This window comes from Tamandua tetradactyla, chromosome 19, assembly GCF_023851605.1.
Source record: "Tamandua tetradactyla isolate mTamTet1 chromosome 19, mTamTet1.pri, whole genome shotgun sequence".
NCBI classification, from domain to species: domain Eukaryota; kingdom Metazoa; phylum Chordata; class Mammalia; order Pilosa; family Myrmecophagidae; genus Tamandua; species Tamandua tetradactyla.
The window spans coordinates 53,468,734-53,492,639 of NC_135345.1; the positions used below are offsets into that span (position 1 = coordinate 53,468,734).

At 34.9% G+C, this 23,906-nt stretch overlaps 1 protein-coding gene across 2 annotated transcripts in view; it reads right to left on the reverse strand.

Annotated features, from left to right (window-relative positions):
* Nucleotides 1-23,906, reverse strand: part of SCFD2 (sec1 family domain containing 2) — a 475,629-nt gene that overhangs the window by 351,222 nt on the left and 100,501 nt on the right. For both annotated transcript variants that reach the window (XR_013165880.1, XM_077136863.1), the window contains exon 4: nt 16,791-16,966. Coding sequence is in view for 1 of the 2 variants with exons in the window: in XM_077136863.1 (XP_076992978.1) it covers nt 16,791-16,966 (176 nt within the window). In the remaining variant the exon portion in view is untranslated. The remainder of the gene's footprint in view (nt 1-16,790; nt 16,967-23,906) is intronic.

Genomic DNA, 23,906 nt, shown 5'->3' on the forward strand with positions numbered 1-23,906 from the left:
TTCTACAGAGATATATTTAGGTAGTCCCTCAAAGGAATTTTTGTTTTTTTCCCCCCAAAAGAGCACGGACTGGTCACCAGATGTGGAGTCCATCTGGCGCATGAACATGAGAGCCCTGGGACAAGAAGAATGGAGGAGCTAATAAGCACAACAGGCAGAACAACCACTCAGAGATGATGGACAAATGTTTGATTTTGTTGAAAAAAATATAGAGAGAGATAGATATACAGATAGATAGATAAATCACTTTATGTTTAAACCTAGGAAATACGGCTCAGCCAGTCATTTTCTCCAACTCTTTTTATATTTCTTTGGTTGAAAAGAGATTTTCCATATGTGGCTTACTATTTGGTCTGAATTCTGCCATTTTCACATACGGTTAATACTGCAGTTAAAAGAAAGAAAATGGAATCAGGACGAGATAGTAAGATTGCTTTAACTGGTGAACAGATAAGTTTTGCTTACTGTATCTCTCAAGGAACTGTCACAGTTCATTGGTTACTTACACCTGTATATTCTGTTTCTGAATTACCTCTTGAATTTAATCCTTTCTTACCAAGTTTTCAGCATTTCACAAACATGCACCATATCTGCGCGTCCTGCCACACCAAAAGATCCCACTATACGCCATGGACTACTGGAAATCGATGCTTCTGCTGACGCAGTTCCTACCACCTTGAGTGGCTTTCTTACCGTTCCCACGCTAACAGATCCCCCTTCGGCCTTTCAAACAGAGTTTATATATCAACTACCTGTGAAAATTGTTTTTGGCCTTGCCTTGGTAAAATTATGTCTTTTTAATGCCTTGTGAAAGAGCCACTGCAAATAAATACCCCAGTACATTTCTGTCCTATAGAGAAAGGAATAAATATAATACTGATTTGATTGTGCCAGCTGACATTCCTAGAGGCTCTATTTAGGCCAGACATAATGTTAAGCACCTTGTGTGAATTATCTTATTAAAGGTTATGAACTTCATATATAAAAAGCTCCTACATATGCACAGCATTTGCATTATATATTCTGAAGAAACACAGAGAAAACTAAAATCACTAAATTTAATTGAGGTAGATGAAAGATGGATGGCTTCTTCTTCCCTTGGGAAGTGGAGTCTAGTTTCTTCGCCTTGATTCTGGACTGAGCAGTAGAAGTGACGTTTTAGGACTTCCGAGGTTAGGTCATAAGAAGTCTTGCAGCATCTACTGGTTCCTTTGAAAGACTCTCTGGGAGACCTAAGCCGCCACATAAGAAGTCTGATCATCCCGAGGCTGCCATGCTGGAGAGGCCACAGGTAGGTACTCCATCTGAGCACTGGAGGCCAAAGAACTGCTCAGCCGAGTTCAGCCTGAATTCCTGACTCACGAAATTGTGAGATGTAATAAAATGCTTGCTTTAAGCCATAAAATTTGGGGGCAATTTGTTATACTGGGATAGTTAAGTGGGAAACCAACACTATTCACAGATAACTAAGATAGTGATTTTGATATATATTTCAGTATTTCTTTTCATTTCTTCTATGTGCTTAACCTCCATTGATTTTCTTCTTTTTATTTTTTATACAAGAGAGTTTGGTTTATATTATACATGCAGTTCTGTTTTTCACATCTATATGAATAAATTTTTTCCACTTAACATATATGATTAACATTTCCCCACCCCATTAAAAATATCCTTCATTAATTTGATTTTTTATAACTACATACAGCATTCCATCATTCTATTATGGAACATTTAGGTTGCTCCTAATTTTTCGATTATTGTAAATAAGATTGTAATGAATATCCTAAACTTAAATCACATCACATATATGATTATATACTTAAGATTAATTGCTGGAAGTAAAATTACCAGGTACAGTATACAGCTTTTTAAGGGTCTATTTATATATTGCCAAATTGCTTTGACAACATTCACTCTCCCAATAATAATTTCTAGCTGACTATGCCATTGAACTCCATGCAACGCTAAATTATCCTTTGTTAAACTTTTGGTAGTTTGAAGTGATAAACTACATCTCAGTGAAGGTTTGTTTACATTTTTATTACTTGGAAAGGTTAACATTTTTCATATGCTTATTAGCCACAGTTATTTCTTAACTGTCAATTGGCTGGCCACATTTTTTTTTTTTACCATTTCTGTAAATGATTATGATTTCTTATCCTTATGAATAAATTCTTTACATATCACGTATATCAATCTTCATCTCATGTTTATGGCAAATATTTTTCCTTCCTTTTATTGGGATTTTGGTTTGCTGATATGCTTTAAAGGTTTTTAAAGGCAATAATAATGACTAATATTTATCACGGTTTTCTAACTGCTTGGCACAGGGTAATTACTTTACAGAAGTTTTTATATTCCCAAGATTTAATGAGTCTAATATCACTATTATCTCCTCTAATTTCTAGATGAGGAAAGTGAGGTTTAATGAAGTTAAATAGCTTCCCCCAAGATCACTGAATGTTTTCGATTTCTAAAGCTGCTGAAATGCTATATACCAGAAATGGATGGGCTTTTAACAATAGGGACTCTTTAACTTATAAGCTTATAGTTCTAAGGCTGTGAAAATATCCAAATCAAGGCATCATCAGACAAATATCTGAACTCCTCTGTCAGATGGCAAGGTACATAGCATCTGCTGGTCTCTCTCTTCTCTTCTAGGTTTTACTGCTTCCAGTTTCTGGTTTCAGTGGCTCCCTGTTTCTGTGGCATTCTCTCTCAGCTTCTATTTGTGTGCTTCCCTCTCAGCTTCTGTCTCTGAATTTCACCCTCTTATTAAGGACTCTAATAAGAGGGTTAAGATACACCTGGGACACCTGAAATAACCTAATCAAGAGGTCCAACCCACTATACGGCTACATCCACAAGAATGGATTAGCATTAAGAACACGATTTTCTAGGAGTACATATAGCTTCAAACCATCACAATTCAGTAAGTGTTGAGGACAGAACTCGGATCCAGACCTTAAAAATCCCTTCCTCTTAACCATTAAGCTATAATGTTATTATATCTGGTAGTTTTCCCTCTGTGTGATTAACTACATGGATTTCATGTTTGAATAAAACATAAGAATGAGCTCTTCCTTATTCTCATATAAACAACATGCTTATAAATATTTTCTAGTAGTGTTCTCCTGTTTTTGTTTATTTTTTTGCATATTTACCCTTTGAATCCTGCAATAATTCCCCCTATCAACTGTACTTGAACCATTTATTAAATATTCTTTCTTTCCCACTGGCTTACAATACAGCCTTTATCTAATACAAAAAAAAATGCTAAAATACTCCTGAATCTGATTCTGAACTATCTTGTAGCAGTACCAAACTAATAGTAATTATTACAATGTTATAATGTAGGTTAAGTGGACAAGGCTTACTACCAAAATTATTGTTTCTCAGGTTTGTATTGGTTATTTTATACTGTTTATCATTTCATATAATTATTAGAATAACAATAAATTCTAAAAAAAAATTGTTTGTGGAAATTTTTATTGACATTGTATTAAACTCACAAAATAAGTTGAGGGCCCCATTAGTAGACAAAGGTTTAGAAGAACTGAAAGCAGGGACATGAATAGGCATTTGCACACTGGTGTTCATGGCAGTGTTTTTAACGATTTTCAATGGATGAAGGTGGCCTAAGGGTATACTGACTGATGAAGAGAAGGGTGAAATGTGATGTACACATATGACAGAATGAGTGGCTAAAGGAAGGAAGGAAGTCATGTGGTATGCAACTAGGAGAGTGAACCTTGAGGACATTATGTTGAGTGCAAAAAGTGAGAATAAAATATACAAATAATGTATGGAGTCAATAACTAACTATAATAAGCAATCTATGAGAATTGAATTTGAGTGCATAGGTTGTCTGAGGAAAGAAAGTGGGTAGAGATTGGGCAAACAATGATTAAGGAGCATGACTATTCAAATAAGGCTCACTGTAATAATTCCTAGATTGCAAGCTCCTACAGCAGTCACATCTGTTCCTGAGTTTAAACTGTTATTTCTAAATTCTGAGGTGCTGCACTCTTCGTGTATAACTTGGGATTTCCCTGGAGCATTGGGTATCTGTATGACACTTGAGACTCAGAATTAGAGTTCTGCAGTTCCAAAAGTCAGCATTACTCCATACAACAACTGTTAAAGAAGCTGAAAAAGAGCTCAGACTCCAATAGACATGTTTGTAACAGACCTGGTTAGAACTAAGGTAAATCAGAATACAGGGTAAAGGATGATATTGCTTGTATTCCAAAAGTTCAACCTCTGTAGGAGACCAAAAGAAGAGATATTTATTTGGTCCAAAATTTAAATTTCTGGTCAATTTATTTAAACAACCTAATCATGGAGTTTAGAATAGAGAGCATAAAGGAAAATAAAGTAAGAAAATTTGGATATCATATCTTCAACAAGATAGAAGAAAACTTCTCCATATTTTAGTGAAAGTTATCGATAACCAGGACTGTGAAATCCAAACTTTCCAATTTAATTTATACATTTATTTATATTTCAAAACTATGAATACAAAAATGTTGCAAGAAAACAAACTTCAAACATTAATATAGCAAACAAATAGCAATATAAATAAAACAAATTACTTTTTTAAAAAAGGACAAAAAGATTACACTATCCCTATATGGGGTAACTACAAAAGGAAGCCTTTGTGCTCTGTTATAACCACAATGTGTGTTATATAACCACAATAAAGATTTTTTTTTAACTACATGGGAATAAATTAATAGAAATAGTTCCACGTGGAAGGGTGGTTCACCGTCAATTTTAAACTCACATCTTTCCCCCTGCAATAGGCTTTTTGAATTGTGTTTCAATCATTTGATACTTTTTTTTAAGAATGTAAAATCATGAGATTAAAAAAATAGTGTTCCTATATACTCTATTTGAGAAGATTCCTATTAAAAACAAATGGTAAAAGCAATATGTAATTGCCCAGCTGTGGATTTTTTTTTCTGCACAGATATAAAAGGACATAAGTTACTTTAGAAGAAGTACATATTTCCATAACATTTTGTAAAATTACACTATAACATTATCCTGGAAGTTATACGGTAGAACTGCTTCCTCTGGAAAACCTGAGTAAAAAGAATTCTGGGTGGGCCACGGTGACTCAGCAGGCAAGAATGCTCGCCTGCCATGCCAGAGGACCCGGGTTCAATTCCCGGTGCCTGCCCATGTTAAAAAAAAAAAAAAAAAAGGAATTCTGGGGAGTGCCACATATAGTACTCCTAAAGAATGTCTTTCTTCAGGAGATTTGAATCATTCTTCACTTCAAGCACCAACACATTCTGGAGAAAAAAAAGGCAGGCAGGCAGACAGACTACCTGACCAACTTCCATTCAGCAGGCTTCCATTTCTGCTGTGAGTCCCTTAATTCAGAAGTTAAGAACGAGAGTAACAGAGGTACCTAAGCAGAAACATTTCAGTCAAGGTACGCAATTGAACCAGGCTTGCCCAAATCCCCACAGTAACTTAAGACCCTGTACAAATAATTCTACTACTTTTGAGGATTAACAGCCCTTGGCAAAAAAAACAAACAAACAAAAAAAAAAAAAACAACCTCAATGAATAATTCACCCTATGTTGCCTTTTGAGAAGGAAAAAAAAAAATAGAAAATGGAAGAGAAACCCACCTATGCCCAACCCCTATGTCTTGTCTCAGGTGCCTGAGAAATCCCCTAGCACCATCAGAATCTATAAATCAGAAGCAAAGCAGTAAGATCCTCCAGATATTCAGCTGACCTAGACACAGGCTTCCTTCAGAAAGTTACACCCAAGAGGTCTTGTGAAAGGGCATAAGCAAGACTTGGTTTCTCCAAGATTGACTAAAATTTAAAACAAAAGAAAAAAAACAGGCAATGACATTTCTCCTCATCCTCAGGAACCTAGATACTTAAAAATGAAAAAGAAAATCCCAGCAACCATTGGGGTGGTCAGCATAATATAAATATTTAGAAGGAATTGCACAGAATTGAAGATTCAGCTAAGATAAGGAAACCACTATCATTTCCCTTTTGGTCAAACAAGCAAGAACGGTTGTACCTTTCTTGTTTTTCTCAAAATGAAGACCCTCCTAGATGTGCCCTTGGCCAATGGCATTAAGTCTAGGAATCAATGAGGGTTCTTCAGAGAAACAGATCTGACAGGATATATATGTATGTAAATATTAGGAGATTTATTATAGAAATTGGCTCATACAACCATGGGATGGGCAAGTCTGAATTCCACAGGGTAGGCTGCAAGTTGGGAATTCCTATGAATGTGGTGATGAATTCCCCAGGAGAAACAGGCTGGCTGAAATAGAGATAGAAATTCTTCTTTCCAACTGCTGAAATCATCAGTTCTTCTTTAAAGGTATTTCAACTGATTAGATGAACTGACTCGTTGATTGTAAATATAATCAAGCCATAGATACAATCAATTGACAAATTATTTAAATCCATGAAATACCCTCAAAGTAAAAATCAGGCCAGTGCTTGCATGACCAAACTGATAACCATAACCTACCCAAGTTGACACATGTAGTTAACCATCACAATCTATCTTTGAAACTTTTCTGGTAGATCCACAAAATGCTGAGAACCAAAATTGTTAGCCTTGAAACTACTTTGCATGATTGATTACTAACTCTGGCTCCAGCTGGACTAACATATGATATCATTGCTTCTAAGACAAGCCCAATTTAAAAGCAATGGTTTACACAGCTTATATGCTCGACTTTCACTTTGCAATCAGATGCTTGGCACAAACTCACCTAACTCCAAATCTGGCAGTTTGCTCTCCCTGGGCAAAGAGAACAAGAAGTTCATGGATATTTTTTCCTGCCCATTTGTCTTTTTATTTTATTATTCAAAACTACAATACCTTAATGTGATAGGAGAAAAGAACCACATTAAAATAAAACTTTCTGCAAGAGAAAAGTGAAATTGGGATGATATATCCTTACAGAAAAATGTGTAAGCCTCATAAGCTTTCAAGCTGAGAAGTAAAATTCAAGATGAAAATCTAATCTGAATGTGAAATTTACAGATATATCAAAGAAAAATAAATAAATTAGTGGAAAATATTGTGTTTTAGTGATCCCAATACCTACAGAGAAAAATGTCAACTTAAAAGTATAGAAACTGAACATTTTATTAATAGATTGTGTAGATCCTATAGTGTTTGAAAACTTTTTATCCTAGTACTTGAGAATGTATATTAGAAGAAGGAGCCTCTCTCTATATATAAAAAAAGAAAGGAGCCAATAGTCATTTTGATGCCTAGTCACAAGATAAATATTCCAATAACAGTTATTTAGTTATTTATCAAGCCTCTGCTATACAGTCCTCAAGTTGAATTAGCAGTGCAAGAAATTTCTTTATTTCCAAGATCCCTAGAAAATTCTACTTGGCTCTATATCCCTGAAAATGGCACAGATAGTACTATTGTACCGCAATTTAATCCATATGACAAAATAAACCATATGATTATCAAAGAAGCCATATAGGTTTAATTTTTATAATTTCACCATCCAGCAGACAGTATGTGCTCAATTGATCTCTATTACATGGAATGGGATGGAATATTTTCCTTTAGAAAAAGCTTTTTTCTACCACCATTTGGAAGTAGCATCTTTCTTGGCAAAGAACGGAATAAAGGACAGGGTCTTTTCTGGAGGAGAGAGAAAATGTTAGAGAGAAGATTTTTATTTCTGAGAATTTGAAGTATATTAATTCTCTATCTGTAGATGAGGGAGTGTCTCCCCAGGTATTTTGAATAGTTGGGGAAGAAAAAGTAGATGTCTTGTCAACTAATAAGAGTTTAATCATGGGAGACCCTGAGGACCCAACAGTTAGGCCACTCAGATCTCTTTAATTCCAAAATGCCCTTTATTTGGGACTTTTGTCAAGAAATTTCATTTAAAAAATAAAAAAATAAATGTCTAACAACTTAGTGTTGCACTGCATTGGTTTGAATAATCCTTATTCAATACTGTATGTTTGAATCTGTAATCAGATCATCTCCCTGGAGATATAACCCAATTAAGAGTGGTTGTTAAACTGGATTAGGGGAGATGTGTCTCCATTCATTTGGGTGGGTCTTGATAAGTTTCTGAAGTCCTATAAAAGAGGAAACATTTTGGAGAATGAGATTCAGAGAGAGCAGAATGACAGGCATGAGAAGCAGAGGGTCCATCAGCCAGTGATCTTTGGAAATGAAGAAGGAAAACACCTCCCTGGGAGCTTCAGGAAGGGAAGCCAGCAGAGAAGCTAGTAGATGATGCCGTGTTCACCACATGCCTTTCCAGATGAGAGAGAAACCCTGACCCTGTTCGCCATGTGCCGTCTCACTTGACAGAGAAACCTTGAACTTCATTGGCCTTCTTGAACCAAGGTATCATTCCCTGGATGCCTTAGATTGGACATTTCTATAGACTCGTTTTAATTGGGACATTTTCTTGGCCTTAGAACTGTAAACTAGCAACTTATTAAATTCCCCCTTTTTAAAAGCTGTTCTGTTTCTGGTATATTGCATTCTAGCAGCTAGCAAACTAGAACATGCACTAAAACAGGTTAAATCTTTATACACTGTTTTCAAATATCTTAGAATCTGGTGATATTTAAAAGCACAAGCATCAAGATGACTCATTATATACATCAGTTTCCCATAAGATCAATAAAATGACCAGAATTGCAAAGCTGACAGCACAAACTACTGTGGTGAATATTACAACAAAAGATGAGCATGTTAATTGGAATGTAGTTTGGCTGCTATTATAAAGACCCAAAATTATAGCAGCTTAAATAAGATAGGAATTTAGTTCTTGCTCTTAGAAAGTCCAGGTAAGTGGTCCAGGGCTAGTATGGTGTTTCCACCAATGTCTAGGTCCCAAAGAAGACTGGGAGAACATTCATTTTCGCTTAAATAATTACAATGTATTTGCAACATATATCACTAGGTTCCAAAGTTCCTGACAAAAGACCACCTCCTTAAATTACAAGAGGTGCTACAGTGAGCTGAATACCCCAAATGACCAACCCTTTGCAACACCCACTGCTGTGAAGACAAACTGTCATTCAAATGCCCCATTACCCTACTGCTTTATTTTAAACCAAGTCTGGACCAAGTTATCCACCTCCTACCTTAGAAACCCCATTTCATTGACTCTAAGAAATCAGTAACTATAACTCACATCATTATCTTATGTGCTCCCAAGCAAATAAAAAGTACAGCAATTAACTAAAATATGTTATCCATTTTAGGACACATCTCATTTTCAGAAATATTAATGTGAAAAAAAAATGTTTATCTTAGAGTCAATGAGAAATGTTAATATTCTTCTGACCAAATCTGCCTCTTTTGTTTTCCAAATGGAAAATGACCTTCACTATTTTTAGTTCAATTCTCAACAAAGAAAGGCTGCCAGTACTATATCACCATTTCCCTGGCTCCAAACTCTCCTTGCATCCAGTGTTAACTACAAAAGTCCTAAGAGCTAACTGAGCTAACTGATAAATCCCCAATTAACTCTCCTCCAAAAATATTCAAGACATTTCATTCATAAGAACTGATGATTTACCTTTCCAAGGGAGCTACCAAAGAAACAGTAGGCCTCTTCCCACCCTTGGCTATGAACAAGTTGAGAAATAAAGCACAACTTAATATTTATCACCTTTATGATTAATAGAGGGCAAACTGGCTTGCTAATATGGAGCTCCAGAATCAAGCAAACTTTTCCTCCAGGTCAAGGGAAGTCTGGACCAGGGCAAGCCTCCAGTGAAGCAGGAAGGCATGGTTCCTGCTCCCTGGCAGTGATGGGCTGAGTGCCTGCTCCCTATAGCCCACTTTGCTCTAAAGAGCAAGAAGAGTGGGGAAAGAACAAGGAGCTGCCCCATAACAAGGTCAGATTTTGACTGTATTAATTTCCTAGGGCTGCTATTTAAAAAGTACCATAAACTTGGTGGCTTAAACAGCAGAAATTTATTCTCTCACAGTTCTGGAGCATAGAAGTCTGAAATCAATGTGTTTGGAGAGTATTTTCTCCCTTCAAAGGTTCTAGGGAATAATCCTTCCCTGCCTCTTCTAGCTTGTGGTGTTTGCTGACAATCCTTGGTGTTACTTGGCTTGTGGTAGAAGAATTTAAATCTCTGACTCTATCTTAACTTGGCTGTCTTCCCTTTGTCTCTGTGTCTGTTTTCTCCCTTATATTAGGGTCCATCCTAAGATCACCTCTTCTCAATATAACTAACTACCTCTGTAAAGACCCTTTTCCATATAAGAACACATTTGGAAGTTCCAGGTCGACATGAATTTGGGGAAGTGAGGGACACTAACTCAGAAAACTGACCCTGGAGGAGCTGAGCACCACAGCACTCACTTCAGGCAGGGCCCATCCTAAAGGACAAAAAGCAGAGTTGGGCTGATTCAATCTTCCCAAATTTACCATCCAGATAAAAGACTCCTCTCCTAGGAGAGGAAGGAGTAAAAGTTCAGAGAGAGGCCAAGAGTGTGCCAAGCAAAACCCCTCCTCATGGAAATCAGGAATGGAAAAAAGTTGTCTAATACTTGCCTCTGATGTAAGATTGTAAAAAAGCAAGCTCTGCAGTTTTCCTTCTTCAGAAAAATCTTATCAAAATTTTTACCTGATTCCTGGAGCCTGCCCATGCCAAAAACAAAACAAAAGAAAACAAAAACTTTCCCAAGTCTTTAAACAGCTCTCAGGTCTATCCTTGGAGACCATCTTTTTGTGCCTTTTCCCTTGCTCTTTACCCAGCTGATATCACTGGGCTTAACATATTATGTGGGTGATGCCTTTTGTATATTCTCATCTAGATTTTATTGTCCTAAATTAAACTTATTAAGGAAGAATGAGAGCATCACTTTAGGAAAAGTGACAACACACCTTTGTTCTCAATCCTTGCCTGCAGAGAAACATAGTGGTAGAAGTTTCTTCTTCCCAGAAAAGTTTAATCCTAATTATTATAAATGGCTCAGACCAAGTCATTATAAAACAGGACCTCCCAGGGTGTTAGTGAAGTCAGGAATGGCTCTAAAGTGAGCCATTATATTTCCAAGACAAGTCATATGGCTTGGGAACTAAGGGAGGCACAAAAACACTGAGAAAGTAAAACCCACTTCTGTTTATAAGACTGGCAGACATAATGTTATTTAGCTTATAAACTTGGTTCATTGTGGAGATATTCTGAAATTTAGCATATCATTAAAAAAAAATAATTCTACCTATTAAAAAATTTACTTTAGTAATTAACAAAATTACCTAATAAAATAGGTAACACCCATTTTTCACTGTAATGACTAATGACATCTAAAACTAAAGCAATATTTTACCTGGATTATGTTAGGGGGCTTTAAAACACAATTATATTTTACTTAAAAATCATTTTCCGAGTCGGATTTTTTCAAACTTTAGAAATGTAAATTCTGCCTAAAGAAATAACTGAAGATGGATAACAGATATATATTTATAAAGTATTTTGAGGAATTCTAAACACAGCTGTTTCCTTCACTACATGGTTTGCTATTGTTTTACAAACCCCAATAAATTATGTTCAGTAAAAGTTTGTGACAATTAGCCAAAAAAAAAAAATCAGCTATATATTATAGAAACATTGGGATTTAAATCTAGATTTAAAGGAAAATACGGTTAAACATTATTGTTATGGGCTCAATTGTATTCCCCAAAAAGACACATCTAAGTTCTAATTTTAAGTACTGTGAATGTGACCTTATTTGGAAATAGGGTCTTTTAAGATGCTGTTAAGTTCAGGTCAAACTGGATTAGGGTGGGCCCTAGTCCAAAAAGACTGGTGTCCTTAGAGCAGACAGTTCTGTAAGTGTAATTAACAACGCTGGGTGTGAGCATTGTTGAAAGGGTAAGTCTAGGGCCGTGTATATCACTAGAAGGAAAGGTAGAAGATCAAACATGGGACTGTATAACATTGTGAAACCTATTGTGGATGATGACTGTGGTTACTCATACAAATATAAGAAAGTTCTTATATAAACTAGAAAAAATGTACATCATTATTACAAGGTGTTAATAATAAGGTGATATATGGGAAATAATACCATTATTGCAAACTGAGGACTATAGTTAACAGTAACATTGTAATTCTCTTTCATCAATTGTAACAAAGGCACCATACTAAATCTAAAACTCGATAACAGGGAGCAATAAGGGGTTTGGGATTTTTTTCCAGATCAATGAGAAAATTCTCGAATTGATTATGGTGGTGAATGTATAACTATGTGATTAAAGCAAGAGCCATTGTTTGTGTACTTTGGATAGAGTGTATGGTGTGTAAATAAAGCTATTAAAAGTTATATTCAATGATAAGGTAGTAAAGATTTGTTGTGTCAAAATTGGAATAGAGAAAAAAATTGTAGTAAATAGTAAAAAAAAAAAAAAAGGAGAAGGGGAGAAGAGGAATAGAAGGAGAAAATGCCATCTGAAAAGGTACAGGGGAGAAATGAAGATGTTGAAATTTAAGAATTGCCGGCAAGGCAAGTGACCAGAAGCTAGGAAGAGGGAAGAAAGGATTCTCCCCTACAGATTTTGAACTTCAGTTGCCAGAATTGTGAGACACCAGTTTTAAGTCATCAGTTTATGGTACTTTGTTATAGCAGCTCTAAGAAACTAAGATAATTATCAAACAGCATAAGATAAAGGAAATTTTCCTAAATTACAGTCTTAATCTTCCTTAATACATTTTAATTTAGGAAAATAAAATCTAGGTGAGAATATACAAAAGGCATCCTTTACATAAATTGGCATTTGTAATATTTGGGGATCAGCCAAAAGAATAAACAGCAACACTATTTATTGAGCCAAGCAATATACTAAGGGATGTAGATATATAATCTCATTTAATCTTAACAATAACAGTAGGCAGTGTTTAGATGAAGAAATTAAATCAAACTTTCTCACTAAACCATAAAAAGAACTCTTCATACTTTACCATTAAATTAAGTAAATTTGTATATTATTAGAAGGAAGTGCCTGCTTTTACAAGAGAACACATTTATTAATAGAACTGTAAATATATCCATGTTCAGATTAAGCTTGTACTTTTCTAAATTTTAAATTTAAAATAGAAGCAGAATTACTTGTTAATTGGTATACATATGCTGAATGCCTAAAATACCAGACTGTGATATTGGACCTTGGAGATAAGGGAAAGAAAAAGATTCATAAAGGTACTTTTATCTACTTTGGCTTTTGAAAATGTAGTCAGTGCTAATGAATACTAGACTTTCCTCAAAAACCTAAATGTTATTCTTTTGAGTATATAGCCCATTATCTCTCTAATCTGAATTCTTAAATTTGCCATTTTCAGGAGACTGAGAAAAACATAACTCTTAACTCAGATCTGTTGTTTGCCAATAGTTAGATCACAAAAATTACTGAGCCAAGAGATAGCAGAAGTAGAAGAAATTCAGTAGCCTATTTGTTTAAATTGATTTTACTTACAAACACTCCATATCCACTGTACACTCCTGCTACTTCTCTCTTTCCCCAATAATCTATTTTGAATTGCAGGAGATTTCCAAGTCCAATCTCTTTTTCTTAAGCAAGGTTGTCTATAATGTTACTTAGGCCATAAAGTCAACATTGCGGTTTCACTGATGGAGAGCCACTACAGAGTGTTGGAAATGAGTCTCCAAAGAAATAAACTATTCTCAATACTGGCTGACATTTGCTTTTTGGTGGCTTTCAAGCCCTTTGAAAAAAGTTAGAAGTTGTCCTCAGGCTCAAAATAGACTCAAATGCTCGGCTTTCCAACCAAACTCTGCAGAAGGGACTGCTGACCATATAATATGACTTGTTACACTAATGGATGAGTGTATACTCTATAAAATAAGCATGTTCATAAACAAAGAGCAATTATGATGGCCAGTTTATAAGTTTTCCTATGCTAAAATGCTAACATGTAAGGACAGCTACAACTGAGAAAACAGTTTTGGCCAGGGTGATGTACAATTATGATAAAAGTAGGGTTTTAGTATTTTAGATGTTCACTTGTTTTTCCCAGTCTTTTCATTTCTTTTCTACTTGCTGAAAGAACCACACTAAGTACCATAGTCACATCTGAGGTTTAATGTGGAACAATGTTTTCCAAAACTCAGTTATAAATATAAGATGGCTTAGAATTAATACTTGTCAAGTTTCCTCACACACCTCTAGTGAGTTTGAAAGATCATCGTCCTTGGGAGGAAAGCACTGTATAGGCTTGTTTCAAAACACTTTTGTTAGATTTTGGAATTAGAGGTTCACCTTAGAGAATATCCAGCAGTGAGTAACAGCAAGGTGAGAAGTTTGTCCACAAGGTGGGTGGCAGGTGAGAAAGATGTCTGTAAACAGTGGTCTAGATCAGGTTATCCAAGCCCAAGTAGATGAAGGGAGTGTCCATGGGGGAGACAGTGGCATTCCAGGGCAGAGTGTCTGAAACAAGAGGGGAGTCTTCACATAGGCAGTGGCAGGGCCTAGCAAGCATTATTGCCATCCAAAGGGATGGAGAAGAAATCTCATGCAGAGCATCAGAAACTGAACAAGGTGAGGAGGGTGTCCATATGGCCACCAGGGCCCAAGTTGGGTGAAGAAGGCATCTGCATATGGGGACCACAGCTGCAACCCTGAATAGGTTTTCACAAAAGCATCCACGTGGAAGCTGGGAGCAGCAACAGTCAAGTTCAGAGTGTTAGGCCTGAGCAGGATGGTGAGGGTGTCAAAACAGTAGAGTGGCAATGGCAGTGGCCTCTTATGGGGTGTTGGGAGCCTGAGCAGAATGAGGAAGACATCTGTGCCATGGGTGAGGCAATGAGAGGTTGGCATAGAGTGCCTGATCCTGAGAGAGGTGACAAAAGTCCCAATGTAGGAGGAAGAGGCAAGGACACCTTAGTGCAAGATGTCAGAGCTCCATGCGAGGGAGTTTCAGCAAGGGCACCTTTGTGTGAAGTGAAAGAGACCATCTATGTGGGGGTAGTGCAGAAAGACAGAGTTGTAGTGATGTGAGCAGAATATCCATGAAAGGATACAACAGCTATAAAGCAAGAAGGATTACATACACAGGGAGTTAATCAAATACAAGTTTTCTCACTGTTAGAGAAGGGAGTTACATATACGGGAAGTGAGAAAACTAGACTGAACCTTGTGGTATTAGATAAAATTGTGATATCAATACACACTTATGATTTAGATAGATAGGTAGGTGGCTTGGTTGATACATACATGCATACCTATATATAGTTGGATGGTAGTTAGATGATAGATGATAATATAGATAGCTGACATAGGTAGGGAAGTAGGAACATGATAAATACATGTAGATATAGAAATAAATATTCAGAATAACTGATAAAAACACCTCTGTCAGAAGCTAATATCTAGAAGAAAATACTTGAAACTGCTGAACTGTAATCCAGTAGCCTTGATTCTTGAAGATGATTGCATAAATATATAGCTTTCACCGTGTGACTGTGTGATTGTGAAAACCTTGTGAATAATATTCCCTTTATCCAGTGTATGGATGGATGAGTAAGAAAATAATGACAAAAAATAAATAAAGAGTGGTGGGGGATAAGCATATGGGATGTTTGGGTGCTCTTTTTTATTTTTCTTCTTTTTATTTTTTTTTGGAGTATTGAAAATGTTCAAAAATTGATCATGATGATGAATGTACAAATATAGGATGATGTTGTGAACCACTGATTGTATACGTTAGATGATTATAAAGTATGTGAATATATCTCAAGAAAATTGCATAAAAACAATCACACAATGCACACAGCCAACAACCTAACAATCTTCTCCAAGGTATATACCTTAGTGAAACTCACATGTTCCAGAATACTCAATGAAATTAATTAAAAAGAAAAACTTTCTAATCACATTCAACATGAGATACTAAGAGAACTGCCAACCCAGGCATCAATATGGATTGTATTATTTACAGAAAAATAATTATTTAATAAAAATATAAAAACAAGGAATCAAGTTTTTTATTACCTCTGGGAGGAAAAAAAAACAGAAAATCAGATCAGGGAAGGGTAGAGTATTGAGGATGCTTCAACTATATCTCCAGACTTATTTCTTTACTGAAAACGTATCTAAAATAAATATTTAAAATGTTGAATTACAATGAGTCTATTAGCCATATTATTTTATGTAAGTTTGAAACACTTTATTATTCCCCCCTACCCCGGGTTTTTCTTTTTTATTATTTACTGTGGTAACATTTATCACATAAAATTTGCCATTTGAACTACAACACTTTTTAAAGTACATTTTTTAATAGCTTCCCACAAACAGTTATCTCATCAATCATGAAAGGATCCTACTCCACATACAAATTTCTTCATAAAAACCACAACTGGAGTTCACATCCCCTCATCTTTTCTTTTAAGTCCCCTGCTATTTGTTGTTTAAAGAATAGCAACTAGGTAGTATGGGAAGAAATGTAAATAGTTGAAGTATTATACAGGAAAAAAAGTTGCAAAGATGAAACAGACAAAGATGGCATAAAATTGAAAGGAAGTTTCCAAAGGTTAGACAAATGCTCAAAAATATCCTTAGTATTGACTGAGAAGCCAAAGCTGTCACTGTCACAACAAAACAAACAAAAAAAGTATTAAAAAAGTCTCCTACCTGAATTTTAACTTTAGGCACTTAAAGAATATGACTCAGGGCACACGCCAATAATACAATTTATTACTACAATATTTACCAAAATTCTTCCATGGGAGTTAAAATTTTAATCATTAATAGCTCAACATACCTGGAGAAGGAGCCTTTCAAAAGCCAGAAAGTTGTCCCATTTGGCAGTCTGTGGGTGTTTCAGAGTTTGAACTGTGGCCAGCCCAAGCTGTAGGAGACCACAGTGATTCACTAGAGCTTTGAAATTGTTCTTGAAGAGCTGAATATAGGACATGAGTTGCCCTGGCGTGACTCTCCCTGAAAAACAGAATAATTTATCAGTGTACCCTCTTCTGAGAATGGTAAAAATAATGAGAAGGGTGCCATTAATAATATCCACTGACTTGACATTTGTACAGAACTTGAGAATTGATGGCAAGTTTTTCTAAGCTATGAGTCTTACCACAATCTGATGAGAATAGCAACGTTGATAATAGTACTTACAGTGTATAAGTAAGGAAACAGATGTTAAGTGATATGGCCAAGGTCATAGAATTAATTTTATAATTTTGTAATATTCTGTAAATAAATTTTCAGATAAGTCACACAAATAAATAATAACTGCTGAGCTCAATATGGAGTATCTCTCCATGATACATAACATAGCAATCTAAGAGGCTAAAAGGCAAAATTTCTAATCACACTTGTGTGTTTAGATAAAAGAAGAAGATAAACCTGTTACGTCTGTAGCTAAAATTTTAGCATTGGTATCAGTGGATTCAGGTCAATGTTCATGAGAAAAAAAAGTTGGCTGCTCCATGGAACAAAAATGTCTGGAGAACCGGGGTGACAAAAATACTGGAAGATAAGATATCAGAAGAAAAGGTTTTGTAAGGGTGACAGAACACATTTATTACAATGGTCACCTAGATTTAGAATAAGAGAATCTATCCCATAAAAGACTAGAGGTTGTACAAAAAAAAAAACCTGTTAAAGATTTGTTCCTTAAGAGCCCCGAAGTTCAACTTTTTGCCTTGGATGAATCACCTCCCACTCTCCAATTTGTCAAATGTCATTTCTGCATTCACCAGTGCTGTGCACAAAGCTCCTGGGCATGACAGATTCTTCCAGTTGGGCAAAAGGAAGGCAATGGAGTCAAACCCAGATGTATGTTAAGTGCAAGTTAAGTACATCTTTCCCATACATCTCAATCATGCATGCATGTGCCATGTTTGCAGGTTGATTTCCTATACTTGACATCCAAGTTTGTTTGTTATATCCATGTGTGTTAATTATTGGCAATGAAACCACCTTCATTTGTTTAACACTTCATAGTTTACATAGTGTTTTACCAAACATGACCCTTTTCTGATTCTCATTGCAACTCACAAGGCATGTGTTGCATCTATTACCCCCACTCAAGATACTGGGAAACACTAATGTCTTAAGGCAGATATTACTTATTAAATGTTTTTTGTTAAATATCATAATATATAAAAATTAAAGACCTTGACACAAGAAAATGATAAGCCTGCAACATATCCTTTATTCTGTTATCAGAGTTTTTGGAGAAAGTAAAAATTTCAAACTTCCTTATTACCTGGTGATCAGGGTGAGCATCTAAAGAAGGAACAGTAAAAATAATGAGGGAGTTACGTCTCATTATTTTCTTTGGTTCCTTGGTAAAGGTTGGGTTCAATCCTGATATTCAAGCAGCAAGCTAACAATTTGCTTGTACAAGTACTAATAAAGAAGAGCCTCATTAGATGCTTTATTTGTTTGGTTAAAGTCAGATTTGTTAAGGTATAATTTATATACAGTAAAATCACCATTTTTTTGGCAAACAGGTCTATGAATTTTGACAAATGCACATAGTTGGGTAATCACAATCATAATCAAAATATACAATGCTTCTATCACTCAAAATTTCCCTCGATTCTCTTTGTGGTCAATCCTTTCACCCCACACCCATCCCTTGGCAAATGCTTTTCTGCTTTTCTATTTTATCTGATTTCTGTCCCCATGGATTGGCCTTTATCATATAAATGCAATCATACAGTATGTACTCTTTTGAGTCTGACTTCTTTCACGTAGCATAATGCATTTGATCTTCATCGATGTTGTTGCTTGTTTCCATAGTTTGTTCCTTTTTTATAGTTGAGCAATATTCCATTATATGGCTGCATCATAGTTTATTTAGCTATTTGCTTCTCCATTTACCAATTAATGATCACTTTTTTCTCTCAATTTTTAGAAATTATTAATAAAGCCTCTACAAATATTCAAGTACAGGGGAATGTGTCTATGTACATTTTTCATTTTTCTAGGGTAAATTCCTAGCAGTGGTATTGTATGCTAACTATATATTTAATTTTATAATAAACTGCCAAATTGATTTCTGGAGTGCCTGTACCATTTTGCATTCCCACCAGCAACATTTCAGAGTCTCAGCTGCCTCACACTCCCATCAGCAGTTAGTATTGTCAGTTATCTTGATTTTAACCATCTTAATAGGTGGGTAATGTTATCTTATTGTGGTTTCAATGTGCATTTTTCTAGTGATTAATGATGTTGAGCATCTTTTCATGTGCTTATTTACCAACTCTGTATCTTTTTTTTGGTGAAGCATTTTTCAAATCTTTTGTTCATTTTTAATTGGGTTGAGTTTTTCTTATTATTATTGAGTTGTGGTTCTTATTAACATTTATTAACCCATTGATTCAACATATATTTCTGAGCTAAGCACTCTTCTTGTTGCTAGCATTAAATCTGTAAACAAAACAGACAAAAATTCCTATCTTCATGGCAAACAAACAAAAAAGACAAAAGACTTCTTGATGCTTTTCTAACTAATTCAAGCTCCTTCATATCAAAAGGGAGTCACTTAGAGGGTGGGGGCTTGTGCAAATGATTGACATTTTTACACAATTACATCTTTTGATACTTATAACATTAAATATAGGAAAATATACTTTCACATAACATGGGTTCAAATCTAAAATTGCCATGCGCTTCATTCATTTATTTATACACTCTAATATAGGAGATGTCAGTGTGGTTCCTGCATACATAGAGTTTAATCATCAAGGGAGACATTCATTAAACAGTTACACAAATAATTACTTCATCATAATTATAAGTACTGCTAAGTAAAAATACAGTGTCTTGAGAGCAAGAAAACACAATATGATTTGAAGATTGCCTACTTCTCCAACCTCACCTTCTCACCTAAAGGAAGAGGAATTGGGCTCAAGAAACACAATTCATTCATAATATAGGAAATGGAAAATATCAGAGAAAGTCATCAGAGGGTCTGTTTAGATTTCTATTGTAAAAGATAATATGGTGTTCATTTCAAAGATAACAGCGTCTTAAATTTCAAATTCAAAAACATAGTTGAATTTTATTCAGTTCGCATTTCCTAGTTAAGACTCAGATCCAGTCAACCTATTTACATAATTTACATAATAATATATACCTTCCTTTATAAAGCATATGCTCTAAAGGAATGACTGTGTATATTTCAAAACAGAAATGTAAATAGAACACTAAATTGTGAATATAGCATTCACCCACCATTGCTACTCTATTATGGTCCATCATTGGATATAAGTCATGAAAGCAGGTTTATTTTCCAAAAAGTTAACGGGATTTAGAGTTTAAGTAAAAGAGTAATTAACATGGATGCTTTAAAATAAAGTATTTTCAAAATTTTAACTTAATCACAGCCTTACAGAAAACAAATGGAAATTCACTAAGTAACTACCAAGGTGCTGTAGAGATTCTAACAACTTGAGTAATTCTTTTTTATTCACATCAACTAAAACAGCAAGCAAGGAGAGCCAGGTGTTGAAAACTAAAGGACAGAACATTTATTCATACCTAACCTTACCAAAGCAAAACAAAAAACTAGTCAGGTAGATCTACATGGTGATTAATATCAACCCAGAAGGCTTTAAACATATTTCTTAAAACAATAAAAACAGAGGTTATAATAGCAAGACTGCATAATATATAGCAACTTTTTGAAATATGGAAAATAGTTTTTCAAGAAAGAAAAGCTATTAGGCTTTCTTGTTCTTTTATTTGGTTTTTACGAGAAAAAAAGCAGCCTTCTGATTTCAGGTGAACTAAGAGAAAAACTCAAAACCATTAATTTTTATACATTTTCTGAAACTCTTTTTAAAGTGTAATTTCCTAGGGTAGGGGAAAGATTTAGAAGGCAAATGTTTTAATATCATATTTTAATATTCTGTGATTAATTCATTAGAATTCAAATGCATTATGGAGCATATTCTTCCATTTACATATGCTAGATAAAATATAACTCTGTCAACCTGTTTTATGGCATGCTAAAATACATATAAAATCTCTATACATGTATATGAATGAAAGAGAGCAACCACAATTAGAAATTTTGTTTAAAATAGCATATTTAGCTAGAAACGATCTTTCTAAAAAAACCTCTTGATGTAATCATTGCATAGTTTTCATTCATCATATCCCTGAAAACATGAATTAAAATCCAGTAAATGAAATTTGAATCAACAGACTTATTTATATGGTTCCCAGGAATCAAATATCAGCATTTAATTTTTCTCTTTTTAAATAGTTCTCTAAAATAGTAAAGGTAGGTTATACTAAAATATTAAAATATAATGCATTCTGCTAAAACTCTGGTTTCTATAGCATGAATTAGCTCATATGCAATTAGCATTACAGAGAAGTTGTATCAGTTCTTTTGTGAGTTTTCCCATTATTTTTTGCCACTAAATAACAACAGTTGAATACAAAGGAACATAGCTGAATGCTGTAAATTACAAGAACTTGAGTATTGTATACAGCACCACTCATCCCCAGTTCTTACTCTTGTCTCTGGCCATGTGCTATGTTTGTTCAATTCCCCCTAATAGGAGATAGTGCCTTCTCTCCATAACTAAACAAACTAAACCCCTTTTTCTACCCCACTTCTGGAAAGCTACCTTAAATTTTTTCATTCTCATAAAACGCTACATTTGCTGTAACATTTATTTATAGGAATATAGAGTATGTTTTAACTGTGATAGTATTTTTATTAAGATTCTTATTGTTTTTGTGTTTTTGAATGGTTATCTTCTAGTGTTTTTTTTTTTTAACCATGAACCCTGATATCTAATATGTGATGTGGAAAAACAAAAGCTCCCAGGAATGCATAAATGTAGAAAAAAACACCCGTACTAATATATACACAAAGATGGCAACTCTACTGAAATTAAGCTTTCGTTTGCCAGGCAGCATCATAAGAGAAAACTTCTAATGATAATCCAACAGCTGATATAAGAGAACCAGAATCTTGTATATAAAAGACGGTTTACTAATTTTATAAATACTGTATAAAAGGCTCAAGAGGGTAGACTGATCACATATGTTTATAGCCTCGCCTGAGGAAAGTCCATCAGAATGATAGGAAGAAATAAAAGGAGTAGGAACAAACAAATAGAATGTGAGATAGTCCATAAGCAGACAAGAGATTTCAACACTTTCCTCCCAACTTTTGGTTACTTTTGCATGTATATTATACATTTAAAACTCTTTTATTTGCTCCATCAACTGTAAATGGTATCTTTTAGCTATTCATGTTCTAAGAAGATAGTAGCACCATTACACTCGCCTTTACCTCTTTCCCCCTTTCATCTTTCAAATCAGCTGCACTTCTATATTTACCTGGTCAAGATAGGGAACACTTACATTTTGTTCTGTAACCATAAATTAATTTTATGTGCTTTTCTAAATTTGATTCTAAAAGTCAAAAAATCAATCAAGTGTTTACATCATAAAGAACTATGTAACTATTCACAATAGATCCAATGATGTGCTGTAATTATATTTTTTCCATTATCTGTCTTAACCAAAAGTTACACTATTCTAATCTCAAATACACTATCTTTGGAATCCATGCTTTCTTTGTTTTCCTCCCTAGATACTTCACACCTAAATCTCTTCATTCTCTTGTTCCATCAAGGGCAAATTGTTCCCTTTTCTGTACAGCAATCAGCCCCAAATTCCCTTAATTCCCTTTTACTGATCTCTTCCTTTCTGTAAAGCAATCAGCCCCCAATTTCCTTTAATTCCCTTTTACTGATCTCTTCCATTGGATCACAGTTCCTTGAATCCCTGATTTTACCCTTTCTTGATATATTGCGGTTTTGCTAGACAATCTCAAATAATTTCCTTAGAAAAGTGTGTGGAAATTAAAATTCTCTTATGTCTAAAAACAAATTTTTACTTTGGACAGTTTTGTTTTGTTTTAGAATAAGCAGGAAGAAAATTTATTGGCGAAAACATGTGAAAGGACATGCAGGCACTCTCACAAAGACAGAAGTGAGAAAGGCAAGAGGCAAGAGGCAATGTGGGGCCATTTGCTTTTATGAATTAGCGTTACTCACTTTCCCCTCCATGTATCACCCCCCCCTTCCTTGTTCTGGGGCTTCTCTGCCATCCCTTCTCTCCAGGGAGGCGTCTGGTGGCGGACCGTGCAGCTGGATGGGCTGGTTGCCTTCAGCCTTCTTCCTAGATGACGCACTCAGGGGGAGGTATTTAGCACAGTTTAATGGCAGTACAGAATTCGAAGCTGAAAATAATTGTTGCATTTTCTTCTGGAGGTGTGCTAGCTAGTTAGTCCCTTTTGTGCTCCTTTGTAGATTCACTTTCTGTTTTTTTTATCTTAAGGCCCTTAGGATCGTCTCATAATCTCCTGTGCTTAGAATTCACAGTGATTTTATCTACTCAAGACATTTATTATTCATTCTGCTTGCTTCTCAGTAAGGTTATTTAATTTAAATACATCTTTCCTTTCTTCTGGGAAAGTCTCACATTATTTTCTTTGATAATTTCCTATTACTGCTTTCTTTCCTTCTGAAACCTCTAATCATTCTTGGACCTCCTGCATTGGTTCTGAATAGCTTATCTTTTCTCTCAACTTTTCTATGTCTTATTCTTTTTTCCTATATTTTAGGGGATTTTCAATTATTTTTACATATGTATATTCATATAACTACCACCTGGATCCAGTTATAAAATATATCCAGTATGTAGCAGTTTCACTCATACACTTATCCAGTCATAATCCCCCAAAGGTAAACTATTTTTACCTCTTTCTCCACAGATCCCTTTTGTCTGCTTTTGAGTTTATATAAATGAAATAACACATACGTATTCTTTGGTGTCTCACTTCTTTGTTCAATATGATAAAGGAAAAAAACAGGCTTTTTTTTTTTAC